The sequence below is a fragment of the Amphiura filiformis genome, chromosome 14 (genome assembly GCF_039555335.1).
Source record: "Amphiura filiformis chromosome 14, Afil_fr2py, whole genome shotgun sequence".
In the NCBI taxonomy this organism is placed as follows: Eukaryota; Metazoa; Echinodermata; class Ophiuroidea; order Amphilepidida; family Amphiuridae; genus Amphiura; species Amphiura filiformis.
This window is the reverse complement of record NC_092641.1, coordinates 28,621,531-28,642,625: the sequence shown is the minus strand read 5'-3', so window position 1 is coordinate 28,642,625 and position 21,095 is coordinate 28,621,531. Positions and strand designations below refer to the sequence as shown.

General features: G+C 35.4%; 1 protein-coding gene across 4 annotated transcripts in view; it reads left to right on the top strand.

The window, feature by feature from the left end:
• Positions 1-10,785, top strand: part of LOC140169902 (dixin-like) — a 113,539-nt gene extending 102,754 nt beyond the window's left edge. For all 4 annotated transcript variants that reach the window (XM_072193223.1, XM_072193224.1, XM_072193225.1 and 1 more), the window contains 9 exons: positions 811-915; positions 1,834-1,980; positions 2,808-2,915; positions 4,293-4,391; positions 4,825-4,926; positions 6,087-6,155; positions 6,666-6,759; positions 7,397-7,626; positions 8,430-10,785. In XM_072193223.1, coding sequence (XP_072049324.1) covers positions 811-915; positions 1,834-1,980; positions 2,808-2,915; positions 4,293-4,391; positions 4,825-4,926; positions 6,087-6,155; positions 6,666-6,759; positions 7,397-7,626; positions 8,430-8,504 — 1,029 coding nt within the window. In that variant the 3' untranslated portion in view covers positions 8,505-10,785. The remainder of the gene's footprint in view (positions 1-810; positions 916-1,833; positions 1,981-2,807; positions 2,916-4,292; positions 4,392-4,824; positions 4,927-6,086; positions 6,156-6,665; positions 6,760-7,396; positions 7,627-8,429) is intronic.
• The last annotated feature ends 10,310 nt before the right edge of the window (positions 10,786-21,095 follow it).

Here is a 21,095-nt window from a genome sequence, read left to right as displayed (position 1 = left end):
GGAAGAACAGTCTGCTGGCAATAAAATGCTGGGTCTAACTCATTTTTGTAAAAAATTGGAGTTGGGCCCTTCTTCCACTCAGGTATTCAATTGTGTTTATGCAAGGAAGGTGTTCAGCAGACTATAATTTTTGGTGTGCCAAATGATATAATCTTTCCTCAATCTTGGCAAAAACACACAATGTTTTCATTCTTAGGCCAAAATGACAACATAAAGCATGAGCACGAACTACAATGTAAAAAGAGCTTTCTTCAGATCACTTTTGGTTTACATTATGTATGATGCATAACCTTGCAGGTAGGATCAAGGAATACAAAGGAGAGCATGCTCAAAAATGGGTTATTCCAGTTGAAATCCATATATACACCCCCTATGGAAGACATGACCATAACCTCCCACACATGGGGTGTGAGTCTCAATTGGGGTACCTTGATGAGCAACTCCATTTGTAATCTACACCCCATTTGTGGAAGATTTAAGGGCATGTGTTCCATAGGGGGTGTATGGATTTCAACTGGAACAGCCCAATCTTGATTTCATCAGTCTTGTACGAGGGTCATTCAAAAAGTTCTACCTCCACTCTTTTAACTTTGGTTCTGTAAATGGTAACTTGTTCAAACTTGCCATAATTATACATTGGAATGTCACCTACACTTTGTTGCAAATGTATATTGGTACCTACTTGCAGAAGCTGAGATATGAGGGTGGAGGTAGAACATTTTGAATGACCCTCGTATTCATGAGAAAAAGTGTTAATATTGATTGTGTTGTTTATTTACTGGTATTACTTTTCTTTTAATGTCCTGACAGGCTGGTTTACAGTCTAGGTTAACAGAACAAGACAATGCCTTATTACAAATGAAAGCAGAGTTGTTACGAGTAGGATTTACACAGCAAAACTTAGAAGGAGAAAAGGTAAGACCTATGATCTGTTGGCTAGTTTAGAGTCCAGGCCAACTGAACAAAACAATGGGGCAATGGCAGACTTAAAGTAAGTCTCCGGCAATCATAACATTTTGCCTTATATATTAGAAAAATGATTATTAAGCACAGATCACATGATTTTGTTTTAAACAAACTCATATTGGCCATAAAAATGAATAAAAACAGCCATCTCTCAACACACAATATTCCAAATTCCCAGGCACTGAAATTGTCTAGTGCAATGACGTCCCAGTAATACAATGAAGGCTGACGACAATTGAGCACAAATAACCATTACGTCATTATACCTGAAAATGTTGGCGCATGAATTTTGAATATCGTGTGATGAGAGCCTGCTGTTTTTACGGTCAATATGAGTGTGTTTTAAATAAAACCATGTGATTCGTGCTTGATCATTATTTTTCTAACATACAAAGGGTGTAATGTTATGATTGCTGGAGACTTCCTTTAAAAAACTACAGTTTATCTTGTAAGAAGGTTATTTGACATTTAAAACATAAGCTAACTTATTGGAAACAGAAACTGGATCCTAAAGTAAATATTTGTCATCTAGATTATAATATTATTATAATGTGATATATATGCTGTATGGAGATTTCCTACTGCAATAATAGGAAATAATAAAAAGATCCTGGATTATTTTAACTGGAAAAAGCTAACAACAAAATATACCACATCCATTCCATTAAATGCACATGCCCTATAAACGCTCATCAATGAAGTGACATTTTAGATATAAGGTGATATACTGTATTTTAAATGACATTTGCAAAACAAGGTAAAGAATAGCAATAATGATCATGGTAGAAAACTCGCAGCATGTCTCTTGCACTATTTGAATCTGTTTTCAATTGCGCATTACATTTTCAATTATTTTCTTTTTTACAGAGTGAATTAAAAAGAAAATTAGAAGAAAAGGACAGAGTATTATCAGATCTTAGAGCACAACAAGCACAAAAAGATAAATTATTAAAACAGCAGCAAGAACAAATAGAAATGGTGACACAACAGCTCCAAGACCTCAATGTATTCAAGGTAAGGGTTTCAAACTTGACTTTGACTTACTTCACTTAGATGCACAGGATGTTGTGTCCCCTTGCCCTTGTCCGAGTAAGCATCCTCCATTCAGTTCTGTCCACTGCTTGCGTCTCTGCTTTCTGTGTGGTTACTCCCAGGTCCACCTGAATTTGGTCTTTCCATCTGATTGGTGATGGACCTGGTGGTCTTTTTTGCTGAAGTCATTTATGTAAGCTTGGTGGGGAGCTGATGTTAAGACATCCTGAAGACATGTCCAGGACATTTCAAATGTCTCTGGCAGATAACATCATTGATGGAGCGTGTGATGTTGGGATTCTGTTGCGGATTTTGTCAAGGAGGGGAACTCCAAGCATTGCTCTAAAGTATCTTATTTCAAACACATCAAGGCTGTGATGATCTGATTCACATAATGCCCAGGATTAGATAGCAATAGGGAGTATGTGGATCAAACGTGTTACAAATGTATAAATAAATGCAGATATAGAGAATGTTTGTTCTTTTAGATAATGACAAGAAATATGAAGATATTAAACTCATATTTTTAGTGATGTTTTACCACTACACTTGTGATTTTATCAGACTTGCAACCCATCACATCTGGTTGCTTCCTTTTATAACATGATGAGGGCAAAGATGTTATTGAGTGAGTAGGCCCCCTCGTATATATGTTAAGAGTGTCTTTTCCTCTTTGGTGTATCCATGGCACTGGTTGCAATTGGTCTGTACAACAAAACAGTACACCTGAAGTGGCAAAAGCACTCATTACCAGGGTCTGTAATTTAATGGCAGGTTCTAAACATTTTATTGTTATTGTCTCAATACAGACTGAACTTCAAAATCAGCTAGAAAACAAAGGTACAACTACTACTCAAGACTTAGAATCACAAATAGAAGAGCTAAGTCAAAGACTAGAGGGAGTAGGCATAGCAGAGGTAAGAGCCAGAGTTACTTGTTTTGTTACTTGCAATCAGATGGTCCAAAGAAGATTTTCACAGCATACCCAGAATGCACCATGCACTGCACTTTTACCTTTATCATTCAGACCAAACACTCCCGGGGTACTCACAGTCCCTGTACAAATGTGTACAGTCCCTGTACAAATGTGTAGGGAGACATACATGCATGGCTGGTTCCCATATTTCATGACAAATTTCATAACCCTATTTCGTCTTACTTACATAATTTTGAACACTGTTAATGAGTGCATGAGAGTTCCTGTTAAAACCTAAGAGCCATAGTAATATTGGTGCTGTAAAACCTTCCTTCATGTACATGTTCAATGAGAACTTACATGCACCAGGAACCAGTTTTAGTATGTTTTGCAAAAGCATGGTGCATTGTGGGGATGTGGTGAAAATCTTCTTTGGGGATGATTGCCAATCTTCACTCTCATTTATGATTTAATTCACATGTGGCAAGCACATTGTGACTGGGTCATCCATACGCTCAAGATGTTTAATGCATGTTTTTTTTCAAAGCACACATGTTCATTATTTTAATCCTGTTGCGATAGCAGTGCCACAAATCTCAGTATGGCGGTACTGTTAAGATTTACAATACAAGGGGAAAACAAGAAAAACAAAAATCAGGAAATTCTTGCAGAGCAAGTTGTGGTGTAAAGCTGAATTTATACTTGATCGTTTTGCAGAAAAGTGATTCGCAATCGCATGCATGCTCAGTGTTTACTTCGTTTTTAGAGCATCAAGCCGATCAATCGATACAAATCGCTGAGGCAAAAATGTGAGTCAAAGAAGTCTCAACTCCTGCGCAATGTTGCTTTACACTTGAATGCATCAACCAGTCATTTCTTATCAACTGGATCTATTATTTTGCTAATTGATTTACCTTTCTTGATCATTAACAGCTATTAGCTTTCAGACTTAAATTAATACAAAGCAATAATTACTGACAGCAATGGATGTACTAAAAATGTATTTTGTGGCCTTTTGAATATTTTAATTGTCATGATTGTTGTGATTAGTATAAATGCAAAAGCAAGAAGCGATGCGTCAGAAAATTCAGCGATTTCCTGTCCCTTTCCAAAAGCAGTGCATCCCAATCGCTCAGCGATCAAGTATAAATTCAGCTTTAGAGGAAGTATAGAGAAAAATCACTCATTTAGTCTTGGCCATTTGGGGGGGGGGGGTACAAGTTGTCATGTTTACTTTGCTTCATTTAACATAACTACAATAGCAAATTTACCATTGAAAAAGCACTATGTGGATGTAAATCTAAATTGCATCTCCTATATACCAAGTCAAGACTCCAGCTAATATTTTGTATATTTCCAACACTTTGTTCTCTGCTAGGCCAACTTAGCAACCCATATATCAGCTCAGGACAGGAAGCTTACCAGAATAGAGGGCAAAGTTCAATCTGGAATAAGAATACCTGCAACATTTAAAGAGGTAAGATCTGTATAAGGTGGTTGTATTGTGAAACGTTCACCCTGTAAACTTTACTCAAATTTGGTAGTGACAACAGTGCTTTATCTCGGTTGTGCTGCAAGCATGCGAACAAACGTCTATCGTACGTTTGCCTCAGCACGATAAACTTAACACGTGCGGTTCAATACTGCACATAACGAAATATGCACCTGCGTCACTACCGAACTTGAGGCGAACCACAATATAAATGAGGTGGGACATATACTTTGTTCAGCTCATCATGATCAGATCTTGTTTATTGCTTTGTGAAAGCAGAGATAAGCTTTCCCCTCACAGACACTCTGGTTTTAAGATATATATTTTGGAGCGAAACTTGGTGACTTGTGAATACTATTGATTCATTGTATACACGTTCACAAATAATAACTCTTTGATTTTGTGCATCTCTTTGCAGGGTTCCGATGAGATGTCAACATTGCGTAGTGCATTACGAAGTCTTAGAACAAATATGAGTAGTCATGATCCCAATCACCATGCATTAGATTCATTAGAACAGGTAAGGTCACAGAATTTGAGGAGAACCCGGACTCCCTATACCACCACATACAATAGCGCCATCAGCTATGGGGAGAAAATTAGGGGTATTCGGGTCCTTGCCAACAGCCGCACAGAGACGAATGAAAACAATTCTGCATCTCATCTGAAGCGTCTTGGTATTACATGCAGGTGCATCTCTCAAATGCACCCATCATCCATGTCGCGCTTGCATGACAACTACTACCTCAGAGGCAATGTGAGAGAAACCAAATACCCCCAATTGTTGCTCCATACCTGGTTCAAGATGGCAGTCGAGTCCTGGTTCTCCTGTAATTCTGTGGGTCAGGTATTAAAATTTAGTAGTTGCTAGATGAATGCAAGTGGCAATGGCATACAAATGTAATGACCAACATTCTCGGTTTTATGGAAAACAAAAGCATTGCACAGAATTGGGAGTGGGAAATTTTGACCAAGAAATGGCAAAAACATTGAAAAGATGTACCCAAAATATTGGCCATTTGGATATATTTTCAATAAAATACTGAAACAGTGCTGTGTTTTACCTATAAATTCCATAATGCTGTTAGAATTTGGTCAAAGAATGAATTTGAATTTTCACAAGTGAGATATACTCAGTCATATATCAAAAATGGGCACAAGTCAAATGGGAAACCCATGGCCAAGAAGAATATAATATGCTCTTTAAAGATTATAATGTGTTTGCAACTTTTGCATAATATTCAACTAAAAATGTCTTGTCTCTATCGCTAGAACATGGACGTTGCTATAGCTACAATCTACGAAAAAAGTCCTTGGAACGCTTAGTACACTCTGTCGAAATTACGTGCAGAACTTCATATGACCATTGAAATGACGTATATTTTGCCTGGGAACAAGCATGACATCTACAACAATGATTTACCCTTCCCCTCTACCCATCAATCAATGTTGGAACACATTGGGAAACCGCTGAAGACCTTGGCATTTCTCAACTTTTTTCGTTGCTTGTAGGCATAATGTTCCCGTTTTTGTGAGGCAATGTTTTAAATAACCCACAAAGGGAGTTTATGCGACAAAATAAGCAAATAATTACTTGTAAAATAATGTTGAATATTTCGTGAACATTAGGCCATGTTAGCCAAACTTGGTTCTAAACCTATTTTGTTTATTGCTTTTCAGGGTATTTCAGCAATGATGGAACAAATTAACCCATCATTAAAAGATACACTCAGGAGAGATAGTGATTCTGTAAGTATTGTCAGTGGAGCTGGGGGGGTTGTATTTAAGCTTATTTATATTTATATGTGACACGATCTGGTCCATGGGGGGCAAAGGTGGCAGATTCGAAATTGAGTTGAAGGCAAAAATATGGAGTAAAAAACATAAAAAGAAAATACACATAACAAAACTGTAGAACTTCAGAACTAAAGTATGCTAGACACCTGCTGTTTTCAGTTTATGATGGTTGTTTGAGGTAAATATCACAGGTTGTTTGCAGTGGCGGGGCCAGGAATTTGGGATTTTTTTGCAATTTTCGGTTTTTACTGGGGGGCAAGAGTTCTGACGGGGGGGCATTTTGATTTTGATCGACATAAGACTCATTTTGCTTGATCACATCACATATATATTACTTTTGAGACCGGTTTTTAACACCCCTAATTAATTTTGTTTTTCCAAGATCAATAAAACAATTCTTATTTGTATTTGTCCTAATTTTGAAGATATAAATATGGACATTATTATTATTATTGTTTACAGAGTTCAACAGAAAGTTCTGCATTAAGACATTCCTATGATAACCACCGAAGATCTCCTTCTGATAGAGAGTATAGGGCATCACCAACAAGTAATTGTAAGTAGACATTTCCACAATATAAATTATCTATAGAGTCTCCCAGGGTCTCAGCTAGGATTTTACAATTGCACCTTTTTACATTTTCACCAAAACTGCCTATCAAAAATTTGACCCTGAAAACATAAACCAGACCTCTTCTGGGGGCTCAGTCAGTTCAAATAGCTATTGATATAGCCTTGATTTATTAGTCTGATCTTGTTTTGAGTTTACAGAACTTATTCAAGTTTTACTTTTAGAATTTAGCATATGTCACAGGCATTAATTTTGTCTGTCCCAGTAGCAAACTACCTGTCTAAAGTGAGGCTAGCTAACATCCTGGAGTCTCCTCATATAGCAGGTTTGTTATTTCAGCTTGACATGAAATAAAAAAAGGTTAGTTATTTCAGTGGAAAATTCCTGCACTCTCTGATAGCCTCCCTTATTATTCTAAATTCTGATTGTTCTAAAGGGTATTGGAAGAACAGTATTTCAATATTGAATGATTTACCAAGGTTAAATATGATATCAAAAAACAGTGAGGCACATACCATAAAATGTCTTCTTTCTTGATGACAAAAATAAAGTAGTATGCTAAAAATCTACATTCATAACCACTAGAGTTCAAAGTGAATATTTGTTTTAATTTTTTTCACAGACGGTCATCGACAAAACTCCTTTTCACCAACTCCCAACGGTAATGCAGGCACACCATGTACTAAAGTGCTTTACTTCACAGAGAGAGCAGTGACACCATTCATGACGTCCATACCCAAGAGGCTCGGCGAGGTGACATTACGAGATTTCAAGCTACTGTTTGATCGTGATGGCAATTACAGGTATCACTTCAAAGCTCTGGATCCAGAGTTTGGAACTGTTAAAGAAGAGGTGAGCATTAACTGTGGGATAGGAAGAAATGTGCGGCTGAGATTCTGAAAACAAAAAAAATCTACCAAATTGTACGAAAAGGAGAGATGCTGATTATGTGTTGTGATTTTGGACAAGTTTGTCAAATGTTGGTAATAAAATGAAGAATCTGCACTTTTTTAAGGTTTTTGGAGAACATTTTTAAAAAAGAAACCAAAAAAACAACAACCAGTTTTCTGAAAATTGATATCCAATATATGTTATACCAAAAAGCCCCCCCCCCCAGGTTAGATATATCTTTATAATTCAAGTGGTTTGTTGCTCTACAAGTGTAAAACTAAAGCATTCTATAGTGTCCATACTATAAAAACAGACCCCTACACCAAAGCCATAATTTTTCTGTGATACGGAAATAAAAATTGAAATAATTGAAAAAGTGAATAAAATGAAAAGAAAAACGATTAAACAGTTTGTGTCTGTTGTTGTTTTCAATAACATGAATATGTCAAAAGTGCATATAGTTTATAATATATCTTTATTAACCTCCTTGTAAAATGGACAAAACATGGTAAAACAAACAACACACAGAAAGCCACAGGAAAACGAAAAAATTTGGAAATTATATATTGACAAATAATTGGTTGCTTCAAATCTGTATTTTCTTTTAAGACCCAGTTTTTTTAGGTAGTAAGTTTATGGTCAGAGAACTAGTGATGATAAATGATCATGAGAAACATCTGACATTTTGTGCATTTGTTTGTTACGTTCTCTTGACACATGTAACTAATACAAAGTTTTCTTTTCTTTTTCCTCCCCAACAATAGGTAATTGATGATGATGACATACTCCCTGGTTGGGAAGGCAAGATAGTTGGTTGGATAGAGGAAGACACAGGATAGATCAGAGGGAGTGCAAGCAAACAATGAAATAGCTACTTAATATATGGATAGCCTGTGTGTTTTTAATGGTGCCTGCTGATGTATATGTATTTATTGTATCAAAATTCATGAACTGTGAAAATGACAGTTTTTTTTAATGTCTGCAATATCTGTGCAGTTATTGGTGTATCCTTCATTGTGCTCTTCCATTTAAAATCCACACTACCCCTGTGGAAGATATTAGAAATATCTGCTACAGGGGGAGTATGAATTTCAAATGGAATGAGCACATTAGGCAGCTTCATTTGAATTTCATACACCATCTGAGAAAGATTCAAGCTGATTCTTCCCTTGAGGGAGAGTGTGTTTCAAAATGGAGCTGCTAATGTACTCATTCAATTTGAAATTCACACTCCCCCTGTGGAAGATATTTCCAAAATCTTCCACAGGGGAGTGTGGATTTTAAATGAAAGAGCCCATTATAAGCTTACACACAATTAGCCTATTGTCAAGACTACATTGGGGGATAACCCAGCCAACAATTTTATATTGTTTTAATATCATATTAAAGTAATCTATGTTGTACTTAGGTTGTCATCCACGTTGTAAATTTGTGAACCTCGTATTCGTGTTGTGACGATGTTATTTTCGATGTAGATTTTCGGACCGTGATATAACATCATATGATGTTGTTTCGATGGCAAGTTGGGAACATATTATTCACACGTAGTTCAACCGAACTTAATAGGGACATTTGAATAATACGTTCGTAACTTAACATTGAAATAACATCCGAAAATCAACGTTGATAATGTTGTCACAGCACGAATACGAGTTCACAAATTTATGTGTTTACAACGTAGATGACAACCTATCTACAACGTAAGTGAACATCGTGAAAACATAGTGTGTTGGCTGGGTAGACAGCTTTATAAAGTGTATAATCCCTGTCTTGATATTAGGCTAACTCTGAGTAGACTTCATGAAGGTAATACCCATTTAATCCATAGAAATAGAGAAGAAGAATCAGGACTTGTTGCCATCTCATATTCAGGGATGGAGGAATAATTTGGGGTATTTGTGATTTGAACTAATCGCTGCTTCTGATCTGTAGGACACTTTCAGATTGTGGCGCAATATGCAATGCTTCATTGATGAGTCACTGATTGCTTTGAAGGAGCGACACAAAGCCTTATTAGGCCATTCATGTTGAAATCCATACATACCTTATGGAAAACATATCCTTAATCTCCCACACAGGGGATGTAGATATCAAATGGAGCCATCCATTCAGGAAACTCCATTTGAAATTCTCAAACCCTGTGTGGCAGATTAATGTCTTCCATAGGGGGTGTATAATGGATTTCAACTGGAATAGCCCATTTATCATTAGACTTGACGCAGAATTCTGACATAGCTGATGGCCCTGCCAATAATACGGGGTGGTATAGAGAACCAGATTTCCCTCCTCTGTTTCTATGAATTAATCAGAAACCCTCATTTTTAATATTTTGTAAAACATGGTTTTCTTATTACCGACATCTATCCACTTTATTCATTCATAAAATCATATCATCCACATATTCTAATCACAAAAAGACCTATTATGCAGGTATTTAGTCTCTACATGTGTGTTGGCTTCAAAAATAAATGAAAACAATATCAGTATTGATTACACATCAAGACATTTTAAGAGAATAACTCGTCAATAGTGATCATTGGGCTGTTCTATTTGAAAACTTCACTCCCCTGGAAGATTTTGGAATAACCTAACCAAATTCAACAGCTTAAAAGTAATTCCAGAGACAACTAAATTTCATCCATAAGAAACTGGAAAAGGTAAGGAAAATTTTGGAATTCCAAACCAAATTTTCTCATTTGAGGATAAATTTTGTAAAATTGACTTACAGATTTCAAATTTCTTCAACAAGAAATTATAGGATTTACCAAAAAGGTCAATTGGAATTGGAATGACAGTGAAATTTTCCACAAGGATGTGAAATGTGAATTTTAAGGGAACTGGAATGACCATTTTGAGCGTTTCGACAGCATTTTTTGTGGGACATGAGAGCACATCAGACCTATCGAATTGTATTCTGAATACGAAGAATGTCTTTATGATATCAAATAATTTTCATTTTATGAAATTCACGATATAATACAAATTTTATGACAAATTATTAAAATTTGATATTTTTCACATTTTGGAGATATAACAGTCCTCGAAGTAAATTTTATAAATTTAATGATATAGTCTTAAAGTGTATGTAGCTGGTAGGAAAAGCCGACGATCAATTGAAAATTTTGACCTTTCATATTGAAGATCTGGATTTTTTTCCCAAAAAGACCTAATTTTGTTTGGTGTTTTGGGAAAAAAATCCATATCTTCAATACGAAAGGTCAAAATTTTCAATTGATCGTCGGCTTTTCATCCCACCTACATACACTTTAGGTAGAAATCATCAGATTTATAAAGTTTACTTGAGTACTGTTAAATATCAAAAATATCAATTTTAATGATTTGCCATAAAATGTGTATTACATTGCGAATTTCAAAAATCAAAATTATTTGATATCAGAAGGACATTCTTCGTATTCAGAATGCAATTCGATATGTCTGATGTGCTCTAATGTCCCACAATAAATACTGTCCAAACGTTCATACCCCTTCCTTAAATAGAATAGGACAAATCATTCATGCAAACCTGTTACAAGGTTCCTGGAATTGAAGACCCAAATCAATGGGGTTTATGAGGAGTCCGCAAGTAATACAGATTTTCATCCGAGCGGTGTTTGACCAATGAGATTACAGAATTCATGTCAATTAAAGGATATTGAGGGTTTACAGAAAATTAGAAAGAGAATGACTCATTTTTTGCCAGTATGTATTATGTCCAAAGATAAGCTTACATGTAAAAAGATCAACGCAAATTAATATATTATGTAATAAATTATTTATTGACTCAAAAGTTAACAACCAGAATCAAAAGAGCATTTGATGTATAAAAAATTGTAATATTAATATTTGAAGCTTGTTTCCATGTTAAGTCCACAAACACATGATTCTGATTTACCTGTGCAATATTGCAATAGGTTATGATGCTATAGGTATAGTAATTTCAGTTGGATGCATCATTACAAAGCAAGCAGTGGATGGATGTACAGGAACAATACTGTGTGAGGCCTTTAGTTCCCAAATGAGAACAATAGTCTGCATATTGTTAAGCAGCATTGTTATGGTAAATAATGGTTTGTTGATGGTACAACTCATTGTGGCTAATTTCAAACTTGTCAAAGTAATGTGATTGTTTCACACAAGTAAATGAGAAATATGTGGCTGTGGACTTAGCATGACTTGGAAACAAGCTCTTCATTGTATAAACCAATTGGACTTAAAATGTAAAAAAGACAAAATCAGTGTGCCTAAATAATCAATGCCTGTATTTATATAATGCTGTACCACACAATAAATTATTGTCAATTGAACACTCTTCAAATATTGGGCTATTCCAGTTGAAATCCATACACCCCTTATGGAAGACATGACCTTAATCATCCACACAGGGAGTGAGAATTTCAAATGGAGTTACCTGAATGGATGGCTCCATTTGAAATCTACACCCCTTGTGGGAGATTAAAGTCATGTTTTCTGTAGGGGTGGTATTGATTTCAACTGGGATAGCCATTTCAAAAACATGATGTTGCTATGTATTGATTATGTGTACACATACTTGAGATAAATTGTGACCCATCACATCGAAACACTGCAGTTGTCGTCAAAAATGAACTTGTAGATTTCTTTACCAAACTAAAGGACTGTTTTTAAGCTTTAAAATGACACCTCTTCCATTAATATCGCATGTAGAATGGCGATTTTATGTGACAAATACAGTTCAAATTTCTTTTTATTTTCTTTATTTTTCGGGGCACATTTTCTTTGTTATCTCTAAATTTGGGTTTCCGACAACTGCCGTGTTTCGATGTGATGGGTCACAATTTTGCAGCAGAAGGGTGATTATTACAAAGTAATCGTAGATGGCGTTTGCCAACAATAAGGATGACAAAAAAAGTGAAATTTTGGGTGCTTTTAGTAATTTCATCAACCTAGATATAAATATGTTTTTAACAAAGGAGCAGAAAAATTATGATAAGGCGACGAAACAAAACCCCCTGCTCAACAGGCCTGACTAAATTCTTAGGCGGGGAAAACATCACTGACCAGTTTGTATTTGAAAACGTTTTACCACTTTTAAATTCTCCCTCCTCCATGTATGACACTTGCTGAACAGTAATATTTCAGGGCTAAGCCCAATTTACACCCCACATTCACTATGTACCATCGTACAATAAGTTTTACTTCTTCCTGGCTAAGTCTCCATACCTTAAACAGGAAGCCCCGCTTGGTCAGTTCTCCATAGAAGAACTGGCAATACACCTGTTACTTTAATGACAGACAGAACAGAATTTACATGGATAAATTTTAACCTTGACTAATTTCCCAAGGAATTTGAACCAAAATAGCGGGGCTTTCACTTTAAGTGTTTGTTGGGACATTCAAAAAGTTTTAGAACACTCTGGTATTGTCTAAATCATGTGTTAATTTTTAAGGAAACATTTTCATGAGTTTTTATAATTGTTCCTGATGAGCCATGATTACGTATAAGAATTAGACGCTTTCTTTCAGCTGTACCTATGAACTACTCACTTTGCTTGATTGAAGTTGCCCAAGTCCATATATCTACCTTGAGTCACCGGCACTAGCTTTGAAGTTCAGTGTGTTCTGCGTTAGCTTAGTGTTACTTGGTGCGTGTACATACTTTTACCGGCATGATTAATGTGCCGTATATGTACACGCAAGAAATCACACTAAGCCAACGCAGCACGCGCTGAACTTCAAAGTTAGTGCCGGTGACTCGAGGTAGATATATAGACTATAGTCTTGGGTGTGTGGGCTGATATCAACCAAAGTATATATGAATTACCTTATTAAATTTATGTACCTCAGGGTTTTTAGGGAACTGGAATGAGCGTTTCGACAGCATTTTTTGTGGGACATGAGAGCACATCAGACCTATCAAATTGCATTCTGAATACGAAGAATGTCTTTCTGATATCAAATAATTTTCATTTTATGAAATTCACGATATAATACAAATTTTCTGACAAAGTATTAAAATTTGATATTTTTCACATTTTGGAGATATAACAGTCCTCAAAGTAAATTTTATAAATTTAATGATTTCTTAAAGTGTATGTAGCTGGGATGAAAAGCCGACGATCAATTGAAAATTTTGACCTTCGTATTGAAGATATGGATTTTTTTCCCAAAAGACCTGATTTTTTTGGTGGTTTGGGAAAAAAATCCATATCTTCAATACGAAAGGTCAAAATTTTCAATTGATCGTCGGCTTTTCATCCCACCTACATACACTTTAGGTAGAAATCATCAGATTTATAAAGTTTACTTTGAGTACTGTTAAATATCAAAAATATCAATTTTTAATGATTTGCCATAAAATGTGTATTACATTGCGAATTTCAAAAAATCAAAATTATTTGATATCAGAAGGCCATTCTTCATATTCAGAATGCAATTCGATATGTCTGATGTGCTCTAATGTCCCACAATAAATACTGTCCAAACGTTCATACCCCTTCCCTTAATGTGAGAAACATTCCAATCTTCCAAATATATAAGTTATGGAGACCGATATGGATATATATTTTATGTTGTTTTGTTGGTTACATTTGAGTAAAATTAAGAGAGATTATTTCGCTTCAAGTAACAGGGTGTGCCAAAATAAGTGTGTTGATTTCTACAAAATTGTTTTGGCTTATTTATACATGTTGTACATGTTCGCTAATTTTTCGTCAATAGCAAGTATTTTGACCAGATACTAGGTTGAAGTGTTAAATCCATAATGTGTGATTTGCTCCACATCGATCAACACCCTCAATTTTTCTTGAATTTCTACTTCTGGCATGATTGTAATGCCCAGTGGTGCACTAAAATACCATGTGAAAGACCAAGCCTGAAGTGCTTTATTTACAGTAAAAGATCTCCGGTTTTATTCACAGTTCACCGATCGAGTGCTTGCTAACGAGTCTCTTGAATGTCAGCTCATGAAGTACAAATTGAATTTCATATAGCTATTTGTCGTACGTTTTATATATACATCCCAGTTGTGTGAAGCTCCGCGCAATAATACATGTAGTGCAATCAGCAAGCTAATACACGGATTGTGGCGCATGAATGAAATAGCAATTTTCTTCATTTTACTTCATTTGTTTGGCTTGTAATTAAAATGTGATCAGTGAAAACTAGCATTTAAATACTGTATTTCGTCAAATAAATGCCCCCGGGGGCGTCACATTTTCCCAAAGGGGGGCGTTTATTCAAGGTCAATTTTAGAACGATAATTCCCGTTAAAATCATTAGGTAAACTTAAAACTCGCACTAAAATGACGAACTATGAACTAGAAACACTGACTTCTGGTTCACTTCGGGTTTCAATCCAGATTTTAGCCCAAAAGTGACGCTTATTATCGACCATGTGGGCAACTTGGTAAGCTTACCACACACGATAGCATGGAAATATCGGCATTTTTGAAACATCTTGGTTGAAAAAAAAGTGGTGGGGGCATTTATTTGAGGGGGGGGTGACTATTTGACGAAATACGGTAGGAATCGATTCTATATGCAAATCACACATTATTGCTAGACCCTTTATCAATCTGTGTCCAGATTTAGTGGCAGAAAAAGTAACAATTCCAAAATGTTTTAAAATTCTGTGAACAAATTTTATTCTCACATTTTGCTCTATGTAACAACTATGTTATGTTATTTTGTATGTTTACTATATTTACATTGTATTATATCCACATGGTGTGTTGTACAAATGTGTGTTTTAAATTATACATTATATTGATTGACTTTTTATTTATCAAGTTTGATAACAATTCTATCGCTTGACTTCTCAAAAAGTCATTGTTTGGCAACATTCTTTTTTGTTCTTTTATGAAAAACCAAAGAATTTTTAACATTTCTGCTTTTCCGTGCACAAATTTTCAAAGTGGGATTTTTATTGAAGAAAACCGTTATTTGTTGTTTCGTCATAACCAAACTGTACTGATATATCTGTAACTGAGGAGTTCTTAAAAATAGGATTTGAGCTCCATCAAAATCTCATTATGTTTTAAAATTCATATCTGGGACCAGCGGGCTGTTCCAGTTGAAAGGCATACACCCCATATGGAAGACATGACCTTAATTATCTACACAGGGAGTGTGAATTCCAAATGAGGCTACCAGAATGGGTGGCGTCATTTGGATTCTACACCCCCTGTGTGGAAGATTAAGGTCATGTCTTTCATAAGGAATAGCACAATATGCCATGGTAAGGTTAATGATTTGGGGGTGACATTAAAAATTAGGGCAGTCATAGCATGGCTTTGTGCCTATTTTTTATGGAACATTTACTCAAATATTGGGGATCAGGCAATGGTTGCCCGCTTGCAATATCTTTCTGTTTCAGAAAATTGTTTTATACTCGAATTTGTCAATTTCAGTACAAAGATGCATAAGAATAATGGGAAGCCATCATAAAAAGGCCAGTAATTATGACAAGTTTTGATAAATATAATTATGTAGTTTTTGAGCATAGGGTCAGGGTGGCATGATAGCCATCTTTCCCCACTTCAGGTCAATCTGCATATAGTTGCAGTGGATACATAGACAAGAAGAAAACTTTGGAATACTGTAAAAGCACAAATAATTTTTTGCACTTTGCCAATTTTTAACTGTTTCCCTTGTTTTTAAATTCGCGATTCTTAGTTTTCTTACATTGACTTGTACACAAAAGGAATATATTAGCGTGTTGTCATTTTCGTGGAACGCGAAAAGTGCAAAATAAATGTTGCACGAAAAATTCCACTTTTAGTGGCAGCCAGATTGGTTTTCCTGTAAGTGGGGCATCCAAAGTTGTTTTTATGGGGGGGTCTGTAAGTTTGCCAATTATGTGGCAATTTTATCTAAAATTGTAATTTGTTTGTTTTGACTGGGGCGGCAAATCCAAAGTTTGGGAAGGGGGTTCTTTCCCCCATGCAGTGCTGGCATTGATCCCCAAGACTTATTGTTTATTTGGACTTCTTACAAGTGACATAAAATTTGAAGTCAGTGTTTTTTACAACTTGGGTATGCAAATTTACATGCATGTTCATAAAAGTATGTGTGGTAAGCCAAACAATGGGCACTACTGCTGGCCAAATTAGCCTCTAAGAGCTATTTTGATTGGTTACAAAGTGGTCTATGTCATGTATTGAGCCAATCAGTATATGTGACTGTACACGGCGGGCGAATGAGCCGTAAATTCCTCCCCCGGTCAATTTTGTTTTATTTCGTGTTTAAAATATACATCATAAGCTTTAAAATGGTATATCATTTGACTTCAAACGATATCCAGAAGCGGGGTTATGGTTTGTTAAACTTTGCTCCTTCAACACAATGGTAGCTTCTTTCGTTTCTACATGTGTCTCTTTTTCCACATTGCTGGCAATAAATATCAAAACAGTCATAATTAGCGGTCATTTCAAATCATCCCCAAGTCAACGAGGTTTAAGAAAGTTCTCTCATTGTTAATTGTTGGTTATACATACCTATACAAAATGCTTTGCCTGGTAACCCACCACTTGAACAGGATTTAGCCAAAACAAACAAGGACCAGCAGTTTTAAAAATTCTATAGCCATTTAAGGTAGAAGCTTATTATCCACTTCAACAATAGGATTATTGATTGGTGTTTGACTATCAAAATGAGAAAGATGTCGCGCCAGCTTAAGTTACTGATGAATACGTTCTTCATACACATTTTACACTGTAACTCAGAATACACTTTAGGGAATTTACGGCTCATTCGTGCTGTATGGTCACATGATAAGAATAGTCGTATGACTGAAGGGATTATGTTAAGAAATCTAAAAGCTCAATTGTGATTGGTTATTCAACTGATTATATCGTGAAATTTACCAATCAGAGGTATTGTAAGAAAGGCAGTAGTGCCCATGGGGGTTATTAAATTAATGAGCCTTTTTGCATGTGCACTTTTATCCTTTTATAAACGTATGTAAATTTTGCTCTATTGTACATGCTGCAAGTTGTATATTATGAGAGTATAGTGATCAAGTTGTAATTGAAGTAAATATTTACAAATACAATGGTTCTGAAATAATGCAGCTTTCTTATGAATGGTGATTTAATGATACTTATTATTCAATGAGAAAAAAAAGAGTTTGTGCAAAAAATATTAAAAAGCTCATTTAAAAAGTACTTTTGTGTTGTGTGTTTTTTCTTTTGTGAATTCTAATTCCATAATATACAATTTGGTTACAAGTTGTCCAGTTTGACACGTAATGTGGCTATGTTTTTGTTATTTTTTTTTTGCCGTCAAATCTTACTTTATTTGATACTCTCATTGTTTAGGTATAAAAAATTGATATTTGTACTTCAAATGTGTACTTTTGAACACTCAAAAATGACATCTTAATAAAAAACCGCATTCTTTTGGGAAACTGCCATAGGCTTTAAGACATAATTTTTTGTGTGTAGCTGTATATGTGCAGCTTAGATCAATATTAAACAAATATCAAAGCGCTTTACATATATTCACTACTACTAGGATATATCTAATTATTTGGCTGCCACCAATAAAGGGCCCTATTTTACACCTGTTTGGAGTGGGACAAGTGAGATAAAGTGACTGCCTAAGGACACAGTACATTGGCTCCTGATGGGTCTTTGTGCTGCATGAGTTGAATGCTTTAACTGTTATGCCATTGCCGTCTTTCTGATTAGAAATACGTTCCATATAGATAGAGTTTGCAGGTATTATCCCATTAATGAAATACCGTACTGTGGCAGCTCCTACCTCGGGGGGGGCTGAAGAAAATTCAATTTTGCCGCCTTCCTCAACAGCCCGAAAAGGTTGACCCAATTTTTTTTTTTTTGATGGTTTGAAAAAGTGAAGTGCAAAAAAAAAAAAAAAAGGATTATCTTAAAGCGCTAGCGCCCTAAAAGCAACACATTTTGATGTATAGTACAATTTTTCCAAATTTTTTATACTTTTCAAATTTTTTCCGCCCTTTTTTCTTTACTCATTCGTTTTGCCGCCCCTTCTTCTTCCGCCGACCCTCCGTTTTTGCCGACCCCTGCTTTTACCCCGGGGGGCTGGTTCCCCCAAAGCCCCCCAAAATATGCGCATGATTTCCCTTACAAAGTGCGGTATTTTCAGAAAAGTCGCCATTTACAATCATCGTCGATCTTGTTGGTTGGTGAGATTGAGATGCATAAGGCATATGGAGTTCCCAGTATTATTATTTGTATAGGCCTATTATTTGTTTTGCTAGCATTCACTTCCCAACTCATTCAATTTTTGAGGCAACGTCATGGTGTGAATAAAAGGTGGAGAACATCAGCAAGGGTGGTCATAACCTTGGAATTACGGAAACTTTTGTAGAAAAAGTAACTGCTAAATTGTTGGTCTAAAGTACAGGGTGTCCCAAAAAAAAGAGGCCCCTCATTGCGCCCTATTTTTCTCCTATTTTTGAAGAGTATATTAAATATATTTTGGTCTGTAAAGAAACCTTTAATCGTTAGCTTTTATAAACCGAAACAATTATTTCAATCGGCTCACAACATTTGAAGATATGCCCTTTTCAATAAAAATACCTGTTTTTCACCCTGTCCACGGATAGCAAACAGAGTGGTTGGGATGGCTCATGCTGTGAGTGGCCTGCACGATCACCAAACCTCACACCACTTGATTTTTTCCCTTTGTGGCAATATCCAAGATCTTCGCAAACGTATTACTGAATGCATGTGTAAGTATCCGGCGCACAAGGATGGTACGCAATGGAGGGCAGAGCATCACATTAAACTCACTTTAGAAGAACCAAAGACAAACCAAACAGCCTTTTAGGGCTACCTTTTATCCTAAAAATATAAATGACTTATGTTGTAAATAAAAAAAGAAATCAAGAAACAACAAAGTAAGAAAGTAGAAACATAATAAAACAAAAAGGCCTAAATAACCAAGAAAAACTAAGTAATTGCAAGCAAATCATTCGGCATCCATTTTATCCACAAATTAATGACACTATTAACAAAATCCATTGCCCATAAACCCACCGGTAAAGCCCATTCCATAAATAAAATTATTTTATAAAGTTATCATTGAGGAATGTTTGATATTCATGCATGGTATGTATACTCCTTTTCAATCTTTGAAGTAGCCAAACCTTCTCCGTGGACAGAGTGAAAAACAGGTTCATTTCTTTAAAAGAGCAAAACTTCAAAAGTTGTGAGCTGATTGATATAATTGTTTTGGTTTATTCAAGCTAACAACTCAAAGTTTCTTTACATACCAAAATATATTTGATAAACTTTTCAGAAATAGGAGAAAAAGAGGGCGCAATGTGGGGCCTCTTTTTTTGGGGACACCCTGTATATAAAAGTATACATATTTAGAATGGTTAAAGACTTGATGAATTCATCTGTGAGGTCAAATTTGGGCAAAATGCCCATTTTTGGAGAAAAGAAAAGAAAATTACTTTCGGACAAGGGAACAAAAAAATTCTTGAGTCATTTTTTTTTATCTCTTTTTTTTAAACTAGATACAAATATCTCTGAGCAATTTTTTATTTTTTGGAATTTGACCAACTTTAAAGAAATTTGCACCAAAAAATGCTCAATTTTGCCCAAAAGTCATTAAAAAACCTTGATTTTCGCCCACATTTCAAATATTTTTTGAAGTTGATCATTTTTTTTTTTTTTAAAAAACGGGTTATAGATATTTTTATCTAGTTAGTTTTTAAAAATGGAAAAAATGTTTGAGCCAAGAATTTTTTGGTTATGTAGCCCAAAAAAAAAAATGTTCAAAAATGTGTTCAATGAATTCATCAAGTCTTTGCCATTCTAAATATGTATACATTTATACACTTTAGACCAATAATTTAGCAGTTATGAGGCCAAAAATTCTCCGTAATTGTACTGTTAAGACCACTCATAGCTATATCATTTACTCGTACATAGCGTATGAATAATAAAGGACTAATATGACGCATTGAGATACACCACAGCCAGGAGGGTGAAAGTGCATAGGAACAATGCCGGGAACTACGTCACGCTATTGTTCGACTAAGGCTACATCATTTTTAACGCATGCGTGTTCGTCAATACAGCTTTAGTCTCCTCCACCTTCGCAACACGGTACGTGGAGTGACTGGAATCACACTGACGGCGGAGGAGAATACTAACTGGTCAGACAATTTAATTCTATCAAGCATATAATACCTGAACAATCACCGTCATTTGATCGATTTACTACAGAATATATTGTATACACAAAATATAATTTTAAAATTATAAACCTGTTAACTTATATATTTGTGTACTAAAGTATAAGGACACGTGAATAAAATCATGTAGAAGACAAAATGGCCGCTAATCCGCCTATTGTCTAGACTTAGACTACATCTTCCGGTTTGTTATGTAATACTAGGATGCCTATCCCTTTGTATCGATCCCTGCCACAGCGGATACTTTTATATTTGAATAACA